The sequence below is a fragment of the Panthera pardus genome, unplaced genomic scaffold (assembly GCF_024362965.1).
Source record: "Panthera pardus isolate Hobbes unplaced genomic scaffold, ASM2436296v1 HiC_scaffold_17, whole genome shotgun sequence".
In the NCBI taxonomy this organism is placed as follows: Eukaryota; Metazoa; Chordata; class Mammalia; order Carnivora; family Felidae; genus Panthera; species Panthera pardus.
This window is the reverse complement of record NW_026526732.1, coordinates 128,863,506-128,890,133: the sequence shown is the minus strand read 5'-3', so window position 1 is coordinate 128,890,133 and position 26,628 is coordinate 128,863,506. Positions and strand designations below refer to the sequence as shown.

The 26,628-nt window shown below is 43.4% G+C and overlaps 1 protein-coding gene across 16 annotated transcripts in view; it reads left to right on the top strand.

The window, feature by feature from the left end:
* The window catches only part of FARS2 (phenylalanyl-tRNA synthetase 2, mitochondrial), a 619,002-nt gene that overhangs the window by 473,267 nt on the left and 119,107 nt on the right, over positions 1-26,628 (top strand). The window contains exon 7 of one of the 16 annotated variants that reach the window (XR_002072565.2): positions 17,829-17,992. The exons of 14 other annotated variants lie outside the window; for them this stretch is intronic. Coding sequence is in view for 1 of the 2 variants with exons in the window: in XM_053904931.1 (XP_053760906.1) it covers positions 2,987-3,137 (151 nt within the window). In the remaining variant the exon portion in view is untranslated. Of the gene's footprint in view, positions 1-2,986; positions 3,516-17,828; positions 17,993-26,628 lie in introns of those variants that run through there. One more of the 16 variants, XM_053904931.1, reaches the window with a different exon arrangement.

Here is a 26,628-nt window from a genome sequence, read left to right as displayed (position 1 = left end):
AATATGGAATTTCCTTATGGTTCAAGCCTAAATCTATATATCTATATTCAGATTGATTCTGTCCTTCTTTGGCTTTTTTTTTTTTTTTTTGGCCTAATTTCACTCTATCTGTATTTGAGATCAGAGGAGCTCTGCTAGCCAGCCTCGGTCATTTCTCAGTAGATTCCTACATAGTCAGTTAGCTTCAGCTTGTCCCTTGGTCTGCCAGGACACAGGAATTCACAGGCAGGACCCCAGGCAGTTATCCTGAAGGGAATAGGGTGAAACAAGGAGCCACCATTTGAAGTACTTCAGTGTAACTTAGCAGAGATCATGGTGCGCCCACTGAATGCAAAAGTTCTGCAACAAACAGTTGCCGAAAGTGAACTCTGGGTGCTGCTCCTTGGCAACTTTTCTACTCTAGGTGCTACTTCCCCACCCCTGGTTGAAGGAGGACAGAAAATGTGGTCGCATTAACTGGCGTAGAGAGGAGTCGGTGGTTCTGGGTTGCAAGTTACAGGTAGATCTACCATTTGGGGGAGGCCGATGTGCACCATGAAAAGAAAATTCCCTTTGCAGTATTTCTGATTGACAGTGAATGACACACTTACATCTGAAACATATCCTTTCCTTTGGTGGAAGTCTCCTAAATTTTAAAAATTTGTTTGCAAGTCGTTAACACCTGTGTCACAGTTTTGGGAATAAGGCTGCTAAGGCCTGAAGGCAATGGAATTGAGACCCAGAAGAAAATGATGGTTTCCTATTTATGTTCCATAAGGATGTATACTGTGTGTGTGTGTGTGTGTGTGTGTGTGTGTGTACACACGTGCAATGTGTCACTCCCTCTGATATAGTTGAGATGTAGGGAAGACTCCGAGTAGAGCCCCAGGGGGGCATTTTCAGCCATGATTTTCCACCATCTTCCCTTGTTAGCTGAGTGAGTTTCTCAGCTATTGGTGAGTGCTCATATTAACCAGCACTTCTCAGCTTGCCTAGGATGAAGGGAAAATCGTATGAAATCAACTGTTCTCCTGTGGGCTGTTAAAGCTGCTTTGACATGTGCACATCACTCAGGTGGGCTGTTTTCATTTAAAATCCTTGGTCATCGCTGGCTGACATAGGCCCTTGGCTCCTGAGGTGTGCCTGGTGAGGCAGCCCTCTCCCCAGCAGCTGTCTGATCATCCTGTAGCTGTGCAGGAAGGCATTTTGGATTTCTCAGCCTCCCAGCTTCATACTAGTTAGGTTTGACACCTCCAGCACCCTCATATGTGATGTAGACAGGTTCGCCCTGCTCATATGATGCCATGTGGCCCAAGCTGTGTTCCTCACTTGTCAAGGAGGTGACTCACTGCACATCACTGTGATAACACTATTGAGTATCCCAGGAAAGTCAATCACAAATGGTTCTAAATGGGACCCTTTATATATAGTGAACTTCAGAACTTCGGCTCAGGCCAAGATAGGGTAACAGAGAGTGAATTTACCTTCCCAACTCAGAAGACTAAAAATCTAGACATAATATACAAAACAGTGGTTTGCAGACATTGGACCCAAGGTAGTACGGGGTCCCTGAGTGGAAACACCAGGGTAGGCCCTACAGTCCTCCCAGCTTGCTGCTGGAGGGGGGTCCGAGGCCACAACACAGGTAAGAGGACCCAGACAGAGCCCAGGAGTCTCTACTCTCAAGAGACAGAGTTAGGGAATCAGAGGCCAAGGCAGCTGGAATTCTCTAGGTAGAGTCCAAGAGGGAGCTGAGCTTCCCAGAGGTGAGCTTTGGGGGTCTGCAGAGGCTTTCCCTTTGGTCCTCAGCAGGTACTGCTCAGCACTTGGTGTGAGGAAGCTACCAGCAACTGAGGAAAGAACCACAGGAAAGGAACAGACAGAACAATCTCTGAGGTCCTACAGGGCAGGGAATGGTTTGTGTTCCCACCAGCCAGAGTAGGAAAACCATGGTGATGGTAGTCAGAAGGGTAATCCCTCAGTGTTGGGGGAAAAGGATCCCTAGACTAAAGGCTGCCCTGGTCCTGACCAACAAAGCTTGAAAGCAAGCTTACAGGCTCCTTGGAGAGATGACAGATTCTAGGACTGCGGCAGGAAATACATAAGATGAGCCTGAAGTATCCTGTAGTGCCAGAAAAAGAAGGAAGTGCTCAAAAAAAGCCATGGAATTCACTGTTCCAGTCACACCTCTAGAAAGTAGCAGAGCCATGGTTCAAACTAAGGGATACCTGCCTATGAAGGCCATAGTCTTCCCACTGCAGTGCCTGCCTCTCCCTCCAGCCCCCTGCCACCTGTCCCCTCCCTGCTCTGTACTCCTGAGCCAGTTGGCGAGGCTGGGGAGAGCTCCTTCACCAATGTTGCCAAATGGCTGCTCCTTCTGCCAAATGGCTGCTCCACACGCACGTGTCCGGCGTGCACTAAGGAAGCTGTGACTAGTCGTGCTTGGTCCCAAAGCTCACGCTGCAGACAACACATGCCTGTACCATTCCAATACCTCTCCCTAAAATGGAGCATGCAGGAGGTATAGCTCTAGAACTGTCACTGTCACCAATATGAAGTGTCCATTCCAATAAGCTTTCTGAAAGGAAGAGAAAGTCAAGGGACAATGTATGACCTGCTTCCTAGCTTAGGCTGACCTCCAGTGCGTGACCACAGGACCTTTGGGGTCATGGCAGTGTGACACTATGGTGGCACTGCTGGGTTGGGACTTATTTGTTTGTTTGTTTCCACTTATTCTCTTTACCTTTCCCTGGGAATGGACAACATTGACAAGAAGGTGGCGAGTTGTGTACCTGTAGGCGAGGATGCACTGTGTTCCCAGAGGTAGCAGTGTTTTGGTCATAACACATCAACACATTTCTGTTTCAGTTACCCAGCCAGAAGAAGCCAAAGAGGTTATGCAAGTAAACTAGAAGAACACTACTCATTTTAGCAAACGTTAAAAATTTGTAAATTCTGGATATTATAACAATAACATCGAGTTTATTTTAGGTTCATTCTTTGGTAGGACATACTTGCTCACCTTACAAATGGAATGGAGGTCTGGAAAGATGAACACTTTGGAAGATAAAGTGAATTACCACATTGATTTTCTAAAGTACGTGACGATCTTACACATCCATAGCATATCAAATGCCCGTACCATTCAACATTTCTGATTGTCTTGCTGCACGTTGGTGGGCCCAGGGGGACGAGCAGTTTTCAAGTGGCGAGAGTGCTGAGTATCACAGCTCTACGTCAGCTTTCACAGGAGCCTTTGCATGTTTGGACCGGCCACTGCAGATGTGGGAGAGGCACTTTGACCCTATGGCCCCAGGGGGAATCTGGCACGAGCATGGAGCACCTGCCCAGCCAAATGGCAGTCCATAGCGCAGAGCAGAAGGGCATACATAACACGGTCTTGCTCTACCATGTTTTTCAAAGCCATGAAATTCAGTCCATATGTTTAAATCTCTCCTTGGCTGATTGCCTTGTGCAGTTGATATGTACAGTACAACAAAATAAAAATAAAAAATCTGTTTTGGAGCAAACTTGAATGAGAGAGAATGCCGGAGTTCTGTGTGGAAAGCGTGTGTGAGCATATAAATCCCATTGTGTGTGTGTGTGTGTGTGTGTGTGTGTGTGCGTGTGTGTACACACGCGCACACACACTCAAGCTGTGCTTTCGGAGTGCCATTTATAAAATATTTATCATGGTTTTACTGATTTAGGTTCATGTAGAGCCTTTGTTATTGAAAAGGAGCCACAGCACTTTGCTAATTTAAGATGCTAAGTGGGGGTATAAGAGTGAGAACCACAGATGACTGCGTTTGAATCCAGAGGGAAAGCTGGCAGTCCCATTAACATTAGCAACAAAATGCGGCCATCTCTGGGTTGAGCCAGTCTTATTCAAAGGCATCACCGAAGGAAAGGGGTCTAGAAGGATCATCTGTGGGCTTTATTCTTTTTTGTCCCAGCACTTGTGGCCTTTGGGGGCTCAGCCAGACTTTCTTCTGGCATGAAGCTGATTACTGCGGCTATAGTTGGTCTCCTTATATCTCACTGCTCCTCCCAAATCCCCATCTGTAGCCTGAAACCAAAAAGAAAACTCACTCACTCACTCACTCACTCACTCACAGAATACAGAAACTTTGAAGGATAATACCTCATATTAAGGAGAATCCTAACAATTGAGAAACACAAAGCCAACAAAACATCAGGAAGTGTCAGGAAGCTTTTATTGAGCATCTACTACTTGTTCATAATTACTGTGATTTCTGAGGGAGATACTGAAGAAATGGATGCTCCTGAAGGAGCTGATATAAGAAAACAAAAACAATTGAGAATAATAATACGTAACTGTTTACTGAGCATTTCATACATGCCAAACACTATTCCACATGCTTTAAATGTATCAACCTCAGGGTGCCTGGGTGGCCTAGTCAGTTAAGCGGTCAGGCTCTGGATTTCGGCTCAGGTCATTATCTCGCAGTTCCTGGGATTGAGCCTCGTGTCCGGCTCTGCGCTGATGGCATGGCACCTGCTTGGGATTCCCTCCCAGTCTCTCTGCCCCCACCCCGCCCTTGCTTGCCCTCTCAAAAATATATTAAAAAAAACTTAAAAAATAAATAAATAAAAACAAATGGATCAACCTCATTTAGCCCATATATACCTAGGTTCATGTAGAGTCTTTGTTATCCCCTATATTGTCCCCATTTTCCACCAGGAAGCTGAGATTCAAAGACATTAAATGCCTTGCCCAAGGTTACACAGCCAGTAACTGACAGAGCCAGGATTTGACCCAAAGGATCTATGATGGAGCCTACACATGTAAAAAATTTACAACACATGATCTGTTATCACCTGTATCCTTACCTACTCCCTCCCCAACATGAGTTCTTTTTTTTTTAAGTGTAAAATTACGTGGCTTTTAGTGTATTCTACAGAGTTGTGCATCTGTCAATTTTAGAATATTTTTATAACCCCAAAAAGAAAGCCATCAACCCCCATCCCCCAGTATTGTAACCCTCCCCACCCCAGCCCTAAGCAACCACTGATCTGCTTCTTATTTCTGTAGATTTCCCTATTCTGGGCATTTCATGTACATGGAATCATGTAATGTGTGGTCCCTAGTGACTGTTTTCTTTCACTTAGCATAAAGCTTTCAAGATTGATCCATGTTGTAGCATGTGTCAGTACTTTGTTTCTTCTTATTGCTGAATGATGATAATAATAGGGCGAATAAATGTGGAGCATCTTTTCACACACTTATTTCTCCACTTATTCTTTTGGAGCTAATCCCATTTCATCCATAAACACCCATGTATGTACCTATAACAAAAAAGCAAAAAAGCGTTCTTCAAAAACCGTAACCACAGTATTTTTATCACTCCCTTAAAAAATATTTAATTATCAAATATATAGTCAGTGTTCAAATTTTCCTGTTTTCCCTGTTTGTTTCATACTTTCTTCTTTCAGTGGTTTGTTGAATTCATATCTAAACAAGGCCCATGCTTGCATTTGGTTGATACATCTCTTAGGCCCCTTTTTGTCTATGGTTCGTTTCTTCCTCTTTTCTTGGTAATTTTTGTTGCTGAAGAAGTTAGGTGGTTTGCCCTATACAGTTTCCTACATTCTAAAACTTTGCCAGTTGCATCCCTGTGGTGTCATTTAACAGGTTCTTCTAGCCTCTGTATTTCCTATAGTAGTTGGATATAGAGACTTCATCAGATTTAAATTTGACTGTTTTGTGGGGAGGCAAGACTACTTCACGGGTGGTGATCTGTACTTCTGTAAGTCTCTCTCTTTGTACTGAGCACTGGACTGTACTGAGCTCACTGTACTGAGCACTGTCAGCTTAGTGATAAAGTTCCCCCATTGGCTTTTTTAACTAATGTGTTTGGCAACCATTGGTGAGCATGGCTTAGATCCATTATTCATCAGGGGAGCTTACGTTCCTAATCACACATGTCAAGCGCCTCCCAGGAAGGCAACAGTACGCTTTCTACTATACCCTATTTTCCTTATATTGCAGAAGTGTTGAAGGCAGGGAGGTATCAGTAATTAAGATGGCATTTTACTTTCAATATTAGCTGTGTAAAAATTTATTCACCTCTTCTGTGCTAGACTTCCTGAGGGCAAGAGCTAGTGCTGGGTTCTTAATGTCCACCTCCCCTAAGCCAGGCGCATGGTAAGAGCTTACTAAGTAGATGTTGAGTGAGTGAGTGAATATCCCGTGCTCCTTGCTATGTACCCTCTTCAGAAGATTTCCTGTGATGGCCAAGGTTGGTCACATTTTTGCGGATATGTGTTTAGTGTCTTCCTGGTTTTCAGATAATGCTACTGTTGAACAGTGAATCAGATGAAACAGGCTGTAACTCTGAGTGTATAATGGGGGACATTTAGAATATCAAATTCAAGGATGACCATTCACAATTCAAGCTGAATTTTTTCTTTTAACCAAACCTCTTTTATTTAACTGAACCAAAAAATATGTGGTCTTTTCCACCCTCATTTTGTGGCCCCAGGTGTCTCATAACTGAATAGTTAATGAAAGCTTGAGCCTGTTCCTCCTGAGCCTGTGAAATCTGTCAGCCCAAAGCAGTGTGGCTCCTTTTTGGATTGGAAAGTAAAATGTTTGTATTAAATTCTGGTTTATTAATTTTGTTAGGTGTGTTGTAAAAACAGGGACATTTTATTTAAAATTTTTTAATGTTTATTTATTTTTGAGAGAAAGAGCACGAGCTGGGGAGGGGCAGAGAGAGAGGGAGACACAGAATCCACAGCAGGCTCCAGGCTCTGAGCTGTCAGCACAGAGCCCGATGGGGCTCAAACTCATGAACCATGGGATCATGACCTGAGCCAAAGTTGGATGTTTAACCAACTGAGCCATCCAGGTGCCCTGGGAAATTTTATTTAGAATCTTCTTGTTCATATTGAATCTTTGGTTCTCCTAAACCAGTGTATGTCCCCGGTCTTCCTATGGAAGCTTTCAGGAGTGTTTCCAACCCCACTTGGAACCTTACCACTTGCAACTTGTGCAGAGCACATTGTTTACACAACATAGTCAGGATCTGAGATTTGTCTCCTGCCTCCCTGCACCCGTTTTACCTGCTGATTCAGTTATACTTGTCTGAAGAAGAACACTTAGATGCTAACATGAGATTTTGAAAGCAGAAGACCATTATTTGGAAAATCTGGGCATGGCAGTTGTGAGGGTACAATCAGTGCCCTTGTGTGTGGACATTCTCTTAGGCCTCAACACAAAGAACTTTATGTGGATTCTTTTGTGGCCAGCCAAATGCTGTGGCTGTCACTAGTTTGTCATTGATGTGACACTAAGAGGAGAGAGCATACACCTTTATAATAAAATTCCAAGGGCAGGTTCTGCAACATCATTTGGCTTATCTATAAAGCTGTAGCACAGTATATTTACTTTTACATGAGACAGCTTCCAAATGTGACTTCTTTTAGTGTGATGCAAGCCATCTGTGAACTTTCTCTGTCATGCCACAGAAATTGCCACAGCCACAATGTCATCTGTCTCCCAGAAGACTGAGAGTCACTTTCAAAATAACTCATGTGCTTTCCTATTAAAAAGTGATGTTTAGGGGCACCTGGGTGGCCCCAGTTGGTTGAGCATCTGACTCTTGGTTCTGGCTCTGGTCATGATCCTAGGGCCGTGGGATTGAGCCTCGCATCAGGCTCTGTGCTGAGCATGGAGCCTGCTTGGGATTCTCTCTCTCTCCTTCTGCCCATCTCTCCCACTCTCTCTCTCTCTCTCTCTCTCTCTCCTTCTGCCCCCTCTCCCACTCTCTCTCTCTCCTTCTGCCCCTCTCTCCCACTCTCTCTCTCTCTCCTTCTGCCCCTCTCTCCCACTCTCTCTCTCTCCTTCTGCCCCTCTCTCCCACTCTCTCTCTCTCTCCTTCTGCCCCTCTCTCCCACTCTCTCTCTCTTCTTCTCTCTAAAATTAAAAAAAAAAAAAGTGATTTTTAAATGGCAGTTAGGCTCCTCTTGAGCATGCAGTGTGGTGAGATCACCTGCATGTTCAATGTGCAACAGCAAAAAAAAGAAAGAAAAAAACCAATATTACAGCAATACCAGTAGTTAAAATTAAAGCAATCATAGTAAACATACTTAGAACCAGTTTTAAATTTTGTATCTGATGTAAGCACTTAAGAAAAGGGAAAGGATAAAAAAAATGGTTGGAGATACATATGGTGATTCTGAGGGAAACTTCTGAGTTCTGCAGGGACTTATATGCTCCTGTCACTGGGTCCTCATATCGCTGGCCTTACTCTAATACTTTGAGCCACTGAGAAAGCTTTGTGGAACATTTTGAAAGAGCAGGGAGGACAGATACAAAGTAAAGAGAATATGTCTTTAGCATGTTCATTTAACAACATTTATCAAGTACCCAGCATATGCTAGCCACTAGAGTGGAGATTCACAAACTTTTGAGTCTGAAGATCCCCTTTACACTCTTAAAAATATTGAAGCGGGGGCGGGGGGTATATATCTATTGATGTTGACCATATTGAAATTTTAAAATGTGATATTTAAAAATATTTTATTAACTCATATAAAGGTAATAAGGAAGCTATTGCATGTTAACATAAATATACTTTTATAAAAAAACAAAATTGTAATGAAAGAGTGGCATTGATTTATATTTTTCAGATCTCATTAATGTCTGGCTTAATAGAAAACAGCTGGTGTCTTATATCTGCTTCTACATTCAATTTGGTATTCTAAGTTGTTTTAATTGAAGTATCTGAAGAAAATCCGACCTTGCCATATGTTGCTGAAAAAGCGAGAGTGTCTTAATAGCCTTGTGAGAAAATTGTAGATATTCTTTTTTGGTATTACACCAAAACTCAGCAAGTAGTAGTTTCTTAAAAGTTAGCTGCACTTGAACTTGTTGTTAGTTAAGTTAAAATCTATTAGTCTATCATACAATTTGAATGGATTTTTTACAAAGGCATGTTTTTGTGACATTTCGCATTAGTCGGTTGGAAGATATTGGTTGACTGAGTTATGCAGCTCTTTCAAATGTTGACACATTTCATTATCTAAGGTTAAAAAATCACATTTATTAATATCACCGCCATTCTTATCAGAAACGCCTTAAATATCAGGAAGCATTGGCCGATACAAGTTTTCCAAAATGCAGATTTTCACTTGAAAGCTTGATTTTTATCCTTGCCAAAAATTACTATCAGGCCACGTCATTCACTTTTGAGAAAATTTCTGCCATAATCTGTCAGTAGTTGATGGTGTTCCATGAAGAAAGTTGCTAGTTCGTCTCACAACTCAAATGATCACAGACGTGCTTTTCACCCCCATACCACAGTATGGAACAGACAGGCATCCCATTTAGTCACACAGATTATCAAAAAGATATGTACTCCAAGGTCAAGATGTAACAAAGGCAAATCATTTTTACTGCTCTTTCAAGGCATTCTTAAGTGAAATGGATTGTTGTTTTTCCCTGTAAGTATGAAATGGTAAAAACATTCAATGGCCACTAGTCACATGTCGGTGCCACTGCCACCATGATCAGCATTAGGGGCTCATGGATTTTATCCACCTTTGCTTTTTCACCAACATTACAAATATCAACACGGTGAAAAGTGCAAACAAGGCTTTATTCTTATGAAATTGTTTTGACCTTATAAACCCCTAAAAGGGTCTTGGGGGCCCGCAAAGGGTCTACAGTAGATATTCAGGATGACCTATACAAGACTTTCTTCTTATAGAGGGGCAAGAGAGAGAATTTTGTTCAAAATGCATAGGATCCTATAACCAAACTAAAGCAGGGCTATGCATCAGAGGGGCTATTTTAGGTTGGGTGGTCATGAAAGGCTCCTCAGAGAAGGTAGCATTTCAGGTGAAACTTAAGAGCAGGTAGAACAGGACAGCTAGTCAGGCTCTGAAGCAAGAATGGCTGAAGAACAGAAAGAGGACCATGTCACTAAACGTAGTGACTGAGGAGGACATAGTGTGAGGGAAGGTCAGCGAGAAAGTCCAGGTCCACACTGGATTGGGCCTTAGAAACCAAGGTAAGGAGCTGGCTTTTATTCTAAGTTTGATGAAGACTTGGAGGGGATTGAGCCAGAGTGAAAGGTGACAGCCACCTCGTACTACCCCCAGGAAGTGTGTTTTCACCCATCTTCATACCTCCTTTCTTCTGCAGATGACTATAGCTGGCCTTGAAATTCCAACTGCTGGCTATAAAGGTATGAATGTGGGGCACCTGGGTGGCTCAGTCGGTTAAGCAACCAACCCTTGATTTCAGCTCAGGTCGTGATCTCACAGTTTGTGAGATCAAGCCCCACTTCAGGCTCAGCCCTGCCCCCACTTGCATGTGTTCTCTCTCTCCCTCTCTCTCTCTCTCTCTCTCAAAATAAACTTAAAAAAATAAAGTTGTGACTGTAAGTGGAAAAATCCAAGCGATTACATATAGCATGATACTTTTTATACAATAAAAATAAATTCTAAAAATATTATAGTTGTGATAAGGCTATATAAAAAGGAAACCAAGAGGACAGTAAACAGAAATTCAAAGTTGCGATGACCTCAGATAGGGGAGTCAGGGGGACCAGTTCAGGGAAGACCACACAGAGAGATATAGCTCCTTGTCAAAGTTCCAGTTCAGATGTTGAGTCGTGGTTTTGTGGGTGTTGATTATTTTACCTTATTAAGAACAGATGAGTGAGTGAAAGCAGGCAGGCCACGAATGGGCCAGTCATAAGAGTCCATCAGGAGGCACAGATAATGACTAACTCAAGTGTGCGCATACGGGTTTAATATAAAAAGAGAGTAAGAGTTGAGAAGAAACAAATCTAACACCTTTTTCATTTCTTCACAAACCAAAAGGCAACTTCCTAGCCCATTCTGACCATAGCTGTGTAAATATCAACTGTAGCATCTGGTTAAGAGCTTGGACCTTGGGGTAAAAGTGCTTGGATTCAAATCTTTGCCTTATGCCCTACGAACTGTGCAACCTGGACACAGTACTGATCCTTCCAGCCTCGGTGTTTTCATCTGTAAGGTGGGGTAATAGCAGAATCCCTGACCTCGGGTTGTTGGGAAGATGTACTAGGATCATGTCCATAAAGTGCTTGTTACAAAGTTTCTTGGTCATGTGTGAGGGGCAGGTGAAAATTCTTGTTCCCATAAATACTCTCTGCTTCTTTCCATTTTTTCTTTCTGTAATCGGGGGAAACCAAGAATGAGGCAGGTTTGTTTGTTGTTGAATCTACTCTTAAGAATGTTTGAATTAAATTCTCTTGCCTGAGGATGATATTTTTATTTTATATGATTGTTCTTTGAACAAGCAGTAAAAAACAAAATGAAACTGGAAGGTTCAATGCTTTCTTCCTGAAAAGAGGCTTCAGGGCTTTAGGCCAAAATGTGGCTCGGAGTGAATTTTAGAAGCAGCCACAGCAGGAGGTCTCAGTTGTGAGGGGCCCTGCTGGTGACAGGCACACTCCCCCAGGACAGTGGAAACCCCCAGCAGAGCCCTCACTGGGCTGCCCACTGGGTTACTCACCTGCGGCAGGAAGAGAGTGCGCTAGGTCAGAAGGGAAGGGCTCCCCCTGGGTTCCACGGGAGCCCAAGCCAGGCAAGTGTTGTAAATTTCAGCACACTTTTCCCTGAACTGCCTGATTTAAGTTCTGTTTTACAGCGTTTTGGAATCTGCCAGACCTGAGACCCTTTAGCCGACCCTACCTCCCACTCTCAGCCAGTAGCACCCACTGATCTATTTTCTAACCCTACGCATTTGCCTTTGCCAGAATGTCATAGCAATGGAATCATGCAGTATGTAACTTCTTGAATCTGGTTCCTTTCATTTAGCATAATGCCCTTGAGGTCTTTCCATGTTGTTGTATGTGAGTAGTTTTTTTTTCCTTTTTATTGCTGAGTAGTATTCCATTGTATTAATGAACCACAGTTTGTTTCTTCATTTTCCAGGTGAGAGCCATTTAGATTGTTTCCAGTTTGGGGCAAATGTAAATAAAACTGCTGTAAATATTCACATGCAGGTGTTTGTGTGAACATAAGTTATCATTTCACTTTGGTAAATACCCAAGAGTGGGTGGGATTTCTGGGTCATATGGCAAATGTATGTCTAACTTTGTAAGAAACTGCCCTGTTTCCTAAAGTGGCTGTACCATTTCTCATTCCCACCAGCAACGTATGACACTTCTAGTTCCTTAGAATCCTCACCAGCACTCGGTATTGTCAGATCGTTTGTTTTTTAACCTAATAGATACAGTGATAAATTATTGTTTTTAATTTGCATTTTGTTAATATCAAATGACGTTGAGTGTCATGTGCTCATTTGCCACTTGTATATCTTTGATGAATTGTCTCTTCGTATCTTTTGTTCATTTTGTTACTTAAGTTGTTTTCTTCTTATTAAGATTCAGTTTATCAATATTTTCTTTTACGAATCATATGTTTGGCATTGTATCTAAGAAATCTTTACCTAATCCAAGACAACAAAGATTATCTTCTAGATGCTTTGTGGTTTTAGATTTACACTTAAGTTAATTTGAGTTAATTTTTGCAGAATGTGCAAGATGTGAATTGAGGTTCCTTTTTTACTTTTTTTTGCTTATGGATATCCAATAGTTTCAGCACTCTCCTTTCTCCTTGTTTTTCTCCTGTTTTGAGAAATCAATTGACCACATATATAGGTCTATTTGGGTTTTCTATTCTGGTTATTTTTCTTTGTCCTTTATTTAATACAACCCTGGCTTGATTACTATTGCTTTATAGGACATCTTGAAATCAAGTAGTGCAGTCCTCTAATTTTGTTTTTTTACAAAACTGTTTGGGGTATTCCTTTGCTTTCCATATAAAATTTAAAATCAGCTTGTTGATTTCTACAAACACTTGTGCTCAGAATCAGATTAGAATTGTGTTGAATATATATATAGTAGTCTGGGAAAAATTAACATCAAAATATTTTATGTTTCAATCCATGATCATGGTATATGTACCTCATCATTTATTTAGATCTTTGATTTATTTTTCCAGTGTTTATATTTTTAATCACACATATCTAGTACTTATTTTCTCATATTTGTGCTTACGTATTTCAATGTGTTTTCATGCTACTGCAAATGGCATCATTTTTATTATTTTGGTTTTCAGTTGTTGACTGCTAGTTTATAGAAATATAGATTTTTTTTAAGATTGATTTTGTGTTTTGTGACCTTACTAAGTTCTAATAGTTTTTTTAATAGATTATTTTGGGTTATCATTGTAGCCAAATCATGACATCTGTAAGTAAGAGAATTTTATCTCTTCCTTTTCAATCCATGCCTTTTATTTCGTTTTCTTGCCTTATTTCACTCACTAGGATCTCTAATAAATTTATTATTGTTTATTACTAATTCTTCATGAGTTTATCATATTGGTCCTCTTGGAAAAAGCTATTCATTCATTCATCAAACATTTGTTGAATATCAAGTGGCAGGTTTTCTACAAGGTACTATGTGGGATATAAAAATAGCTTACCTCTAAAAAGCTTAGGTCCATGTAGGCAATGTAAGATATTTTCCCAAATAAGAATAACACTAGGTAAGAAGTGTGGGTCATGCCATACTCCCTTGGGGTCAGGTTCTAAGTGGGTGGAGCCCTGGTGGGGTTGAGAGAGAAGTCAGCAGTTTTCCTATCCCTGCTCAGAGGTGTGCTCAGCTCCCTTCTTAGAGCAGAGATCGCCCCTGATTGTTCCCAATGTTACAGGTTAGCTTACATGCTAGCCCAGCAGATGGGGTAGGTTTAATAATAAATAAGGCCTGACCAGCCCTAAGGGAGGTAGAAATATGCACCTGTGTGTTATGATTCTGGCTGGAAGGACAATTTCTAACGAACTGTACCTAAGAGAAAAAGTACTCAGTCAACATACTTTTCTTCCTTCAAAAACTCAGAAACCCTAGAAGGAAGCAGCAGGAAGAATGCCCTCCAAAACCCACTTCTTCCAGACCTTGAAGGTCAGTCGGAAATATGGGATGGACTTGAACTCAAAGGGAAGGGAAAATGTGAAGTGGGGGCAGTGGGGTGGGATGCAGGGACTAATGAGGAGAGAGAGTATCATGTACAGCTGTTTGTTATGCCTCATAAGCCCTCTTCTCCTTCCCTGCATGGAGTTCAGTGTCCAGGTTGAAAGGAGGTATCACAGTACATGGTTCCTAGAGCTCAGACAAGGAATTGCTGAGCAGTATGGGAAGAGAAAGCTCCTGGAGCAGAAAAACGGGTAAGATTTGGATATGTGGAAACAGGGGATATTCTAGGCCAACACAGGGAAGAGAGACTAAGGATTACTAGCTGAGAACAGTCATACTTTGGACCCCATGCTCATGCTTTGTACCTCACGTGTGGAATGGAGAAGTGTGAAGGGGAATTATGGGAAGAAAGCTAGAAAGGGACTTTGGAGGCAGGCTGTGTGGGGCCTTGAATGCCAGCCGAATGGGTTGGAACTGAATTTGATAATCAGTGGGAGATGAGAAAAGAATTTTGAGCAGGGAAGGAATTGAAATCTGAGTTTTGAGGCAGCTATTATGAAATGATTCCAAGCATGGACTCTCCAGCCTGGCTGCCTGGGTTCAAATCCTTGCCACCAGCTGTGGGAAGACCTACCTATTCCTCTTGGTGCCTCAGTTTCCACACCTGTAAAACAGGAAAAAATAGTAGATACTTATAAAGATTGAATGAGCTGATACATGTGAAGCTCTTGGAACAGCACGTGGCATGTGACAAAGTGCTGTGAAAGTGTCATCTTGTATTATGCTTATCAGCATTGTCATTGTTGCTATTTTAGGAACTTTAATTGGAAGGAAGGTGGGTGAATCTGAGCGGTTAAGTGACTGCACAGTGGAGCACACCAGCCTTGGGAGGCTTGACTTTAAAAGTCTGGCTGTGCTACCCTTCCCCCCACCCCCACCAAGGCACCAGCTCCAGATTCTCTCCTCTTCTTCCACCCCTGCGGCTGAAACACAAATAGAAACCTTGCCCTTTTTTTCTCTTTCAAATCTTTTTTTTTTTTTTCATCCTCACTTGGGTCAATCTGGAACCCCTTCGCCAGAGTGTTTAATGCACATGTGCACGTTCAGGGATGTACTTCCCACATGTAGATTTGGGGAGTGAATTTCAAGTGCCTCACTCTGGAGCCAGCAGGCCCCTGTGCGGGGGATGCAAATTTGATGTCTGGAACCCACCATCAAGATGATAATTATGAAGACTGTAGCAAATAGGAAAATATTTAGACAATAATGTTACATAAAACAAAACCTAAAATTGTGTGTGCATCCCGTAACTGTGTGAAAATAGGGATACATGTTGGCAAGGACTGTAAAGAAATGCAGACATGTGACAACATTTGTGTTAAGATGAGAAGGGACATGAGCACATTAATTGCTTTTCTTTTAGCGTTTCTGTGATTGTTTTAAGAATATGCGAAAAGCAGTAAAAAGAAAGGAGGGAGCATGAGGCCCCCCCGGTGCCTAAGAGACCCCCACTGCCCAGCAGGCATTGTTCTGGAAGAGCATGGAGGCTGTGGAAGGGTAGAGGGCATCAGTAGTTAACGAGACTACAGTCCCCAGAGCCAGGGCTCCCTCTCCCCGCTCTCGCCCCAGAATTCACCCGTCTTCTCTACTTTTGGAAGTTCCTAATCAGTGGCTCCCGCACTGGTTCTCAGCAGCAGTGGGCCCCTGTTCTGCACCCACATCACTCCCCAGGAACCAAGGCCCTTCCAGAGTGACATGGAATGAACATGTAACATCCTCCGGCCATCACAGTGATGATCTCAGCTAAACAAACATGATTCAGATTCCAGCTTTATCATTATTGTGTGCAAATGGTGTGACCTTAGCCTCTTTGAGCCTTGCTTTTACCATCTGTAAAATGGGGTTTTCCCGTGGGCTGTTGCTAATAGGAAGAGCATGAATACAGTGCTTGGCACCCAGAGAATTACTCAGTAAATAGTAGTGGCTGCTCTGTGGGGTGGGGGGTTGGGGTTGTTATTAATCATTATTAGTTGATTGGAGAGAACCATCATTCAATGGCTAGCTCAAATGCCACTGCCTTCATGAGGTCAGACCCTGTTCCTCTGCCAAGAGCTTTCTGTCTCTCTACTGGTCTCCTGGAACATTCTGTTTATACCTGTTTCATAGCATCTGCTACTTTCTCTATGGTAGCGGTGTCATTTGTATTCATTATCACTTTTCAGAGGTCACGGCATGGTGCTGAGTGGCCAGAATGGAGGAAAGGCCAGGTCAGGGACTTCCTGTTTAAGATCAGAAATGCTACCCTGGTGGGCCTCAGGTAACTGTGAAGCAAGTGCATTCAGGGCACCGTCTGGTGTCCGTCTTTGTGATTCAGGATGCACTTGAGTCTAGGACACGCAGCGAAGGGGAGTCGTTTGAAATGGGGAGGACCTTTCCATGTCCCTCAATCCTTCATGGTCCCCAACTCCACTTACGTGGAGGTGACCCCATATCTGGGTGATCAGAACTTGGCTGTGAACCCACAACACTGCTCAGCCCTCCACAGCAGCTGTGACATTGCTATGCTTTTACCTGTCTCATCTTATGTATCCTCCACCCTCTGAGACAGTGCTTCTTGGAACATTATTGTAGGCACGTGGTAAATATTTAAAGATGTCTGAGTTAATTAATCAAGTCAGACAAAGTGGGTCTGAAGGATTCACAGATTGAGGTACCACAAGGATCTCATTTTCAGGTATGTTTTCCTCCAGTGCACTGGGACAGCCTGGAAAAGTTCCTCGAGCTTCTGTCATATCTGCACACTGCCCTGTGTCCTCAGCACTTGGAGATGTAATGCAAGGGGTGCCCATAGAGAATGATTTCTAAATGAGCTTCCTGCCTTAAGGCAAAGGTCGATTCGCTGTGCAGTTAGAAGGGCCACCAGGTGAATGAAGCTGTTAGTGGGGAGGTAATGTGGATGAAAGGTCATGGGAGCTTGGCCTACTGTGGGCGCTTAATGGATGCTAAATAATTGAAAGAATAAAGAGAGATGGGTGAGTGTTGCATTGATGAACCCATGATGAACGAAGGGGGTCTTAGAACATTTGCAAATTGGTCATTAATGTTTCATCGACAGTGTCTGCATCCTTTGTTAATTTTGAATGGTAGCCGGAGTTTGCAATCACAGGGTTGCAGCTCCATGAGAAACTCAAATAGAGGAATTATGCCTGGCTTGCAATCATTTGGGTTTATTTCAAAGTAGTCTAATAGCTGGCAATGGCCTACTGTCCCTTACTAATGTGCTTAGAAGGGACTCGGGTGCTTTCACATTGTGACATTTGGAGGCGAATTATGGATTTTAGAGCATTACAGCTTTATCGGGTGTTTTTCTTTCTTTTGTGTGTGTGTGTGTGCTTTGCCTATTTTTGAAGCGAGGTTTGCTAAAGCTGAAATGACTGTTTATTCATGATGGGGAGGGGACAAGGAAGTATAGGGAATAATAATTCTATTCATCTAGAAAGAATGCCTTCTTCAAAATGATTTTTGCTGTTGGCAAAACTGAGAACATACTCACATGATTCTCTCCCTGCAGTAAGTGACAGGAAAAACACATCGTGCGCTGTGGAGAGCTATAACTGGCAGTGAATTGGTCTAAATCATAAAGAAAGCCTCCGTTTGCACAGCTCACTGTACTTCAGGAGAACCTGGCTGGAGGAAGGAAATGGAGGCTTGTTTTAGAATACGAGAGCTATCAGGCCCAGTTGTGAGCCTCCTGTACTTGGGCTTTTCCAGGAAACAACCAGGTAGTTGCCCAGTGTGAACTATATTTTTTGGTAAAATTCTCTGCTCTCTGCTGCCCTGCCTTCCATCAAGGGACCCTGCTGTGTTGAAGCTGTCCGCCCTGAAGCCACCTGAAACCTTGCCTGAGCTCTCCAGTCCTTCTCTCGTGGACTTTTGAAGGTCCCCCTTGTCTCCAGCACTGGGCAGCATGCTTTTGACCATGGCCCAGGCTGCAGTCTGTACCCAGGAAGCGGATGGTAGGTTCTGAGGACTCTCAGCACTGCAGTGCTCACTCATCCTGCAGATGGCTATTATTTCCATTTCTCACAACTTAACTGAAAGGGGCACTTAAGCAAAGCAAGCATTCAGTCCCAGGGAGAATCAATCTTGCTGCTGCAGGAAGGAGCCAAGGCCCATGCAGCCACTACATAGAGTTGATTTTGAGTGTATGTTGACTCAACTTCCTCTCAAGGTAACTAAAATGAGTAGCTTGTGCTAATGAGTGAGGTGGATGCAGAGTCCCATCAACCCCTGGCAGGGCTCATGAGGGCCTGTTGAGTGTCCTTGGCCGTCCCAAAGGTAGAGCCAAGGGCCAGGCACCCCGGCTGGCCAACACCAGCTTTGGGTTGAGCCAAAGCTCCAGCCCAGCCACGGGAGTCTCAGAGCCTGCCCCTCGACCTGACATGGACTGCACAGGGAGCACAACACTGGGGAAACTGGGGCAGGAATATCAAAGAGATGGGGACAAGAAAGCAGGGGTAGGCACACAGTCTTAGAACAGAGAGGGTTGTTCAGAAAAGGCAACACACATCCACCTGCATGTGTTTTTGAAAGGTGAGTATGTACTCATTTTATTTTTCTCTTGGAAACGTTTAGGATATATGGCAATGCTCTGCACTCCTCTGTACTGAGTTCTGTTTCCATCCTCGGCTCCTCTCTCTCTTTCCCCTCAAGGGGTGGGCCCTTATCCTTTTAAGCACAAGCCATCCACGCTTTGGTTTTGTTTTCTGTTTGCTTATTTTTGAAGCACAGATTTCCAAGTATAAAATTACTCATCATATTCCTTCACTTACCCTCAGAAAACTTGCCTATTTCCCAAGGGATTGACCTAAATCACTTTTTTTTTTAGTTAGATATAATTTATTGTCAAGTTGGTTTCCATACAACACCCAGTGCTCATCCCAACAGGTACCCTCCTCAATGCCCATCACCCACTTTCCCCTCTCCCCACCTCCCCATCAACCCTTAGTTTGTTCTCAGTATTTGAGTCTCTTATGATTTGCCTCCCTCCCTCTCTGTAGCTGTTTTTTCCCCCTTCCTTTCCCCCATGGTCTTCTGTTAAGTTTCTCAAGATCCACATATGAGTGAAAACATATAGTATCTGTCTTTCTCTGACTGACTTATTTCACTTAGCATAATACCCGCCAATCCCATCCACATTGCTACAAATGGAATACTACTTGGCACTGAATCACTCTTAAGCAGGGTTTGTCAAGCTTGGCACTGTTGACATTTCAAATCGGATAAGTCTTTGCTGTGGGCGCTGTCCTGAGCTTTGCAGGATGTTTACGGCCTCCCTGGCCTCTACCTACCATATGCCGTGAGCAACATGCCCCCCACACACGCCAGTTGTGACAACTGAAAATGTCCCCAAATCTTGCCAAATGTCCCCTGAGGAGCAAAACTTACCCTGTTAAGAACCACTGCTCTACAGGAATTATGCCAAGGCTGCCCTCCCATTTTAAACATATGCCAGTCCACTTGGTGGGATGGGTTGTTCTTAGTTACCAAACTCTGCTTATTATTTCTTCATTTATTCACCTCTTTACCCATTGACCCATCCATCTGTCTATCCAGCTCACCAGCCAACAATCCATCCATGGAACAATAGTGCCTTTGGAGCTAGACATTCTTGAATTTAAATTTTGGCTCTCCTACTTACTGACCTTAGACTGAACTTCCGTGAACCTCACTCTCTCCATCTGTATGTAGGAAAGGAGAAAGCAGTGCCCAACTCATGAGACACAGAGCAGGACCGGGATTAGACTGGGCTTTGTGGAGATGATGATGGCTTGGAGTTGGGGAAAAACAGATGGTGGAGATTCTGAGTGGAAGGCAAAGGCAAAAAGCTGTTGAGGAGAGACTGAATTGGGATGTGTTTAATGAGCACTGAGAAGAGGAGGTATGCATCTGAGATTGCAGGATTGATAAGATTTAGAAGTGGAGGCCAGAGAAAGTGAAGAGTCTAAGGTGATCCCAAGTCTTTGAGAGTATCTGGGTGCCTGGGAGAATGATGGGCCATGATCAGAGTGATGGCACCCAGGGAGATGCACAGGCATGGAAGGAGGGGGTGACTCAGTTTGGACTAGCTTGAGACTGAGCCCCATAGACATACAGTTAGCTGGAGGTGCTGAGCAGGTGTTGGGGAATGTGGGCTTGCAGGAGAGGTCAGCACCCAGGTTCTCTACATAGAGGTGGTCACTTGAACCATGTGCTTGGACAAAGTGAAGGGCAGAGAAGAGAAAAGTGCCAAGGATAGGTCCTTTGGGAGCACCCGCATCAAGGTAAGGCAGGCCGTATATGGGAGCAGGTGAGGAGGTTGTAAGAGAGCGCAAATCCAGAGCCCAAGAAGGAACAGTCAGAAGCTTACTAAGGTTTCCAGGAACACAGGGTCATGGGAGGCTGAGAGAAGTTTCAGAGGGAAAGATAGGGTTGACTTTGACATGCTCAAAAAGGTCTAGATGAGTGAAGATGGAGTTACAGGACTCTCTCGTGGACACTGAAGGTCACCAGAGACTTAAATACATAGTTATAGGAGAATGGTGTTAATGGAGCCCCCATACTTAGGAACTGAGGGTAGAGGCAAGAAGTATATTACATTTCAATAACTTTTTCAGTGAAAACAAGCACTGTAAAAGAGTTTCCTTTAAAAAAAATTTTTTGAGAGAAATATGAGCCTTTTTCAGGGAGAAAGAGAGATTGAAGATAGATGAGACGATTAATGAGGAAACAGCAGGAGATCGAAGGCACTAAATGTTTGGGAGAAGATGCTTGGGAGGAGGATATAGATGCTTCTGTTTTTGAGAACCAGGGGGAAGGGAGACTGGAAAAGAGAGACACATATGGGTCAGTCCTTAGGAAGATGATTTCAACCAACCCCAGGCCTAGATCAGTCTATAAAGAATGAGGATTTACAGGATCAAAGGGATCTTTGTCCAACTAGAACTGTTTTCCTTGGATTTATTTACCCAAGATATGTCATAGGGCAGTAATTCATTATCATCGGTTTGTATGCCCGAGCACAAGGCCGGGAGAGAGAAATTAAGACTCCTTCTAAGAACTCCTGTACAACTGACAAAACTGTTCTTCACAAAGGATGGATTATACTATGAGCTGGTGATCTTTCAGAGGTCATGAGCTAAGTCTTCACTTAGTCACTCTTATTAAATGGTTCTTCTGTTAATAGTAAACTTGCCTCCCCAAATCATTGCTATTAATAACTTTATTATGTGCTTCTTATAGTCTAAGAGCTTCACATGGGTTAACTCAATTAGTCACTCAGCCCTAGAAGGTACATTAAAGATGAGGAAACTGAAGCACAGCAAGGTTAAGTAACTTGCTTCATGTCTCACAGCAACTAAGAGGTAGAGCTGGTATACCGACCCAAGCAGTCTCTGCAAGCACGGACTCTGAGGCTACATGCTCATTGTGTGGGGAAAACACTGAGACCTGGACGCAAGTGTGACTACCCTACCCCCGCCCCAGGTAGACCAATAACTCTTGGAAATTCAGCTGACCTGAGAAGGTGACAGACTTTGGGCATTTAAAAGAATTGGGGCATAGGGGTTTTTAAAAAGGTATGAAGAAGCTGGGAAATGAGACAGACCCCAGGGACCACCACTCAGAGGAAAACACCTCTCCTCCCACTTTCCCTTCCTCCTTCTCCTGCCCTCCTCCTTTCCCTTCTTTCTCTTTTTCTTTGTGGGTCCTCCCTCTCTCCATACAGCCCACAAAACTTTCCCCTTTCTCTGCTGGGAGTAGGACCCCAGATCCTCAATACCCCATGCCCCAGATCCTGCCCAGTGCTCTCCCCAGCACACTCAGGCCATCAGCCCCTGCCCCCTGGAGTAGGAGCCATAGATCCTATGTGATGGAGCATTTTTCACAGGCAGGGGTGTGGTTTCTAGTGAGAAGTTTTACTTAGTCCTGCCCTTTGATGTTCTGCACATTCTTCTGTGGGTAGTGTCCTGTCCAAGGGGCAGAAGTTGGGCTGTGTTGTCTACTGGAGCTCAAAGTCCCTCTGCACCGAAATTCCATTAGAAGTCTATGCGGCCATCATGTTGGGGCACACTGTTTGATCTCCGTCTTCTCAGACATCCTTTCCCATTAAAAATTGAAGATCATAAAAATAGGGCCCCTTGGTCCCTCTCAGGTCCTCAACATTTGTTAGCCACAGCTGGGAACCTTTATCTGCTCGATGGCCCACAGTGATTTATCACATCATGTGTCGTCTGGACCGCACCGAGACCCTGCCTCATGTCACCCACATGAGGAGAACCTGCCTTCCCACAATCGCTGCCTCCTCTGCTGCTGTCCTCTTCAGGGGTCCTGCTGACCCCATGGCTGTGACAGGCTTGCAGAGCTGCCCCTCAACCCGCAAGGTTCCAAGTGTGTGTCACTGGCCCAGGCCCCTGCCTGCACTCTGCCCCTCTGGAACTGTGTGTACAATTTTGCATTGCTTCCTAATGTGCTTCTTTCCCCGTTGGATTTAAGAGCCACTTAAGTAACACAGCAAACATTATATAGCACCTGTCATGTACCAGCCAGTGTGCTAGGTGTTGGGGACACAAAAGTGAATGAGCAGTCTTTAGAAGTGACAGACATGTCAACAAATGGTTCTGGTGACACCAGACACAAGTATAACGAGGGGTGCATGTGGGATGCTGTAGTGATGAAGCATGCAAGCCCCCCTTGGGGAGCAGGGATCACCTGGCATTTAGCCCCCTGGGGAGCCGTGAGGCTGAGAGGTTAATGCTTGAAACCGCGTGCAGGTGTCCCTGGTGCCTAGTGGGTACTCCACACATGTTAGCAACTATTATTCTTATCCATTCCCTTCCAGCCAAAGTTCAATATCAGGCCACACATAGGGTACTCAGAAGTGGTTTTTAATTACAATGAAACAAATGAAGAAGTGAGAGTTGGGCCCATCACTGGAGAGAAGATGGATGTTATTGGTGGTGCAATTGGGAGGGAAGAGTCTGGGAAGAAGACACCGGATCCCATGGGCACATCAGACTTTCCTCCCAGATCAGCCTCACTCCTCAGTCCTGGTCACTAGTCCCCTGAGGGCCCCTAGTGAATCTCCTCATTGCTTCTCTCCTTTTTTTCCTCCAGAAATAGGATCTTTTCATACACAGAACTTTAAAAACAAAAGTCAGGAATGCTTCAGAGCTCAGTCCTCCATTCACTCTTCTTTCAACTCAGATCACTTTTGCAATCATTTATCGACTTCTTCCCATGAGCCAGATACCATGTGAGCCCTCAAACAGAGAGGAAGGCAAACCATAAGAGACTCTTAAATACAGAGAACAACCTGAGGGTTGATGGGGGTGGGGGGAATGGGTGATAGGGCAGCAAGAAGGCCACTTGTTGGGTGAGCACTGGGTGTCGTATGTAAGCGATGAATCAAACTGAGAGCACACTGTATACACTGTATGTTAGCTAACTTGACAATAAATTATATTTAGAGAAATAAAATAAATTACAGCCATGGAAGAGATGGTCCTGCCCCTCCCTCACAGATCAAGGTCCAGAGGGACAGACAAGGAATGCCACAGGGTCTGGCTACCCTGCCCCAGCTCAATCCCATACCACCTCTAACAATAAGGCAGGTAAAGTGAAGGGTCAGGCTCGCATTCCCTTTTCCCAGGATGAGGTTTTGTGTGATTTTAACTTATTTGCAGACAATTAACCTTAGGGTCAAAAAATCACACCCTCCTGCCTCTGTGGAGATTGAAAGCAGATTTTTGAAGAGAAGCAATTGCTGTATAGAATTAAAAGCTTCTTGATGAATAATGCTGTCGTTACGCAGGGAGGAAATTACAGTAGCGCTTTCTGCTATGTAATTAAAAAACCAAAAAAGCAAAGATGAATGAAATGCCCACAAGTGAAAATGGGATTTGGTTTTCAACAGAGGAAATTGAAGCTATGTGGGTCACATGCTTATCATTTCCCGATCTAAGTGAAGTGTGTCCTGAATCATTGCAAATTAGAGCAGGAAATCTCATGGCACATTTTCTTTAAAACTTTTGTAATACCATGGTCTAAAAAAAAGGAGATTTTTACTCTAAAAAGATGGTTGTTGTTGTTTTTTCCATCCTAACCATTGACTCTCTTTCTAAAATATCAAAAACATTTCGTAGAGCCAGTTGGGTTTATAATCTGTTTTATTTCTCCTCCTTGCCACTGCCACACCCTGATTTTCATAGTCACACTGATTGTCCCACTTTTTAATCTAACCACCTTTGCCCAAGAATATATAAGAATAGTAACCCAGAGTGCCTGGGTGGCTCAGTTAAACATCTGACCTTGGCTCAAGTCATGATCTCATGGTTTGTGAGCTGGAGTCCTGCATCCAGTGAGTTTGAGCCCTGCTTCTCTCTCTCTCTCCCTCCCTTTCTCTGCCCCTCTGTCACTTGTACCCTCTCTCTCAAAAAGAAGAAAGAAAGAAAGAAAGAAAGAAAGAAAGAAAGAAAGAAAGAAAGAAGAAAAAGAAAAAGAAAAGAATAGTATCCCAGATGGGGATCCTGGGTGGCTCAGTCAGTTAAGCAGTCCAACTCTTGGTTTCGACTCAGGTCATGATCTCATGGTTCGTGAGTTACAGCCCCACCACGGGCTCTGTACTGGTGGTGAGGAACCTGTTTAGGATTCTCTCTCCTCTCTCTCTGCCCATCCCCAGCTCACTCACTTACTCTATAAATGAATGAATGAATGAATGAATGAATGAATGAAAAGATTAGTAGCCCAAAGCAGAACTTTTGTCAAAACCTTGGAGTCTATACTTTACTTTTCGATGTGATTTTTTTCTCAGTGTTGTGTAATCAAGCCTGAGAGCCTGTAGCTGCTATACATTGATAGACCCCCACAGCAGTGGGGACCACTGGTTCTGAAGTCAGAGAGACCCGGGTTCTGTTCCCAGCCTAGTTACTTGATATGTAACCTGTGAAATCAGTAACCTTCTTGAGCTCTGTTTCCTACATGTATGAAATAGGGATTGTAGTAGCCTCTTCATCAGAGTTGTAAGAATTAAATGAATTGATAGATATATGAATGTCTAGCACATAGTAAATCCACAAGAAATACCAGCTATTATAATCATTGTTGCTGTTGTATAACCATGGGATTCAAAAGTGCTACATTGGTGTTATAGCTAAGGGGTTTGGGATTACCAACACTGAATGTAGACGGTAGCTGCAAGTTCCATCAGCAGATTTGAACATGATGAGCAATGGAGAATGTAGTCTGACAGATTTTTCTGGGTATTCTGGAAAGCTGGGCTGGAGCAGGAGGCCTATCCTAGAGGCCTAAGAGACCTATTTCACCCCCCCAAACTAGATTTAAGATTTGTTGTACTACTGGAGGACAAGAGAGTGGGGTCCTGAATGCATGTTCTCCTGAGAAAAGAAGATGTGGCCAGCTCTCCTCCCAAGCAGGAAAAAAGAGTTGGTCTTCTTTAGGACTCTAAGTACATGGAATTAGGGAGTAGGCCTTGGGCCTTTGATCTTCTTTGCACTGTGAGATAGCACGAGGAGGGCATCAGGGAGAGCCATGTCCCTGAGGTGCCATTTTCACTCTGCAGTTTTGTCACTCAGGCTGTGTCCTGTAATCTGACCCATCAGATTGGAGTCTCTCTCCTTAGACGATGGTGCTGATGATGACCATGACAATAGGGAGCATTTCCACAGCACTTAATATGGCCAGACAATACTTCAAATGCTTTATATAAATTATTTCAATCTTCATAATAATCCTTTGATATATATATTGGTGTTATACTCACCTTATACATAGGGAGATTCACCAAAAAAATGAGGATAAGTAATTAGTGCCTAGAGAGTTCCTCCACAAAAGGAGGGATGGATGGATGGATGGATGGATGGATGGATGGATGGATGGACGGACGGACAGACAGATGGACAGTTGAATGGATAGGATACTGTGTCTTTCTATAGATAGATAATTCCTCTCTTCCTCTACTTCATGACTGTTGGCCTCTAAAATGACCATCACAATAAAGTGTGCAGCCTTTCAGAAGATTAAGTCCAGACACATCTCCTGGCTATTTTGCAGGTTATATTAAAATGCAAAAAGGATTATTAGTTATTAGTTTTGAAACAAAAGCTAGAAATATATATTCAGTTTAGCCTCAGGGGTTTTGTTTTTATTTTTGTTTTACTATCTGTACCCCTGGCTATTCATTATAGAATTGTTCATTCTTCATGAAAGACTCAGAAAGGTTAAGTGACTTACTCGAGGTCACTGAGCTAATAAGTGGCAGAACTGTAATCTTCCTACTTCTCTGATTCTGTCTACTGCCATTCCCATGTCTTCCTTCCATTACCCTGTACTTTCTGTGGGTGGCTCACAAGATCACATTGGTGGGCTGAACCAGGGAAAATGTGGGGAGTTTAGTGATTAAAGGAATAGGGCTTCATAGTAAGAAAGCTCCTGGCCCAAATTGTGGTTCCATCACTTCGTGCCCTCAAATTACTTGTCCTCACTGGACATCCATTTCTCCTTGGATTGTTGGGAGGATTAGGTGAAATAATGGTGTAAAGTATCAGTGCATAAGTGATAATTGTGGTTATAATTGATAGGACATCATATATCCTTG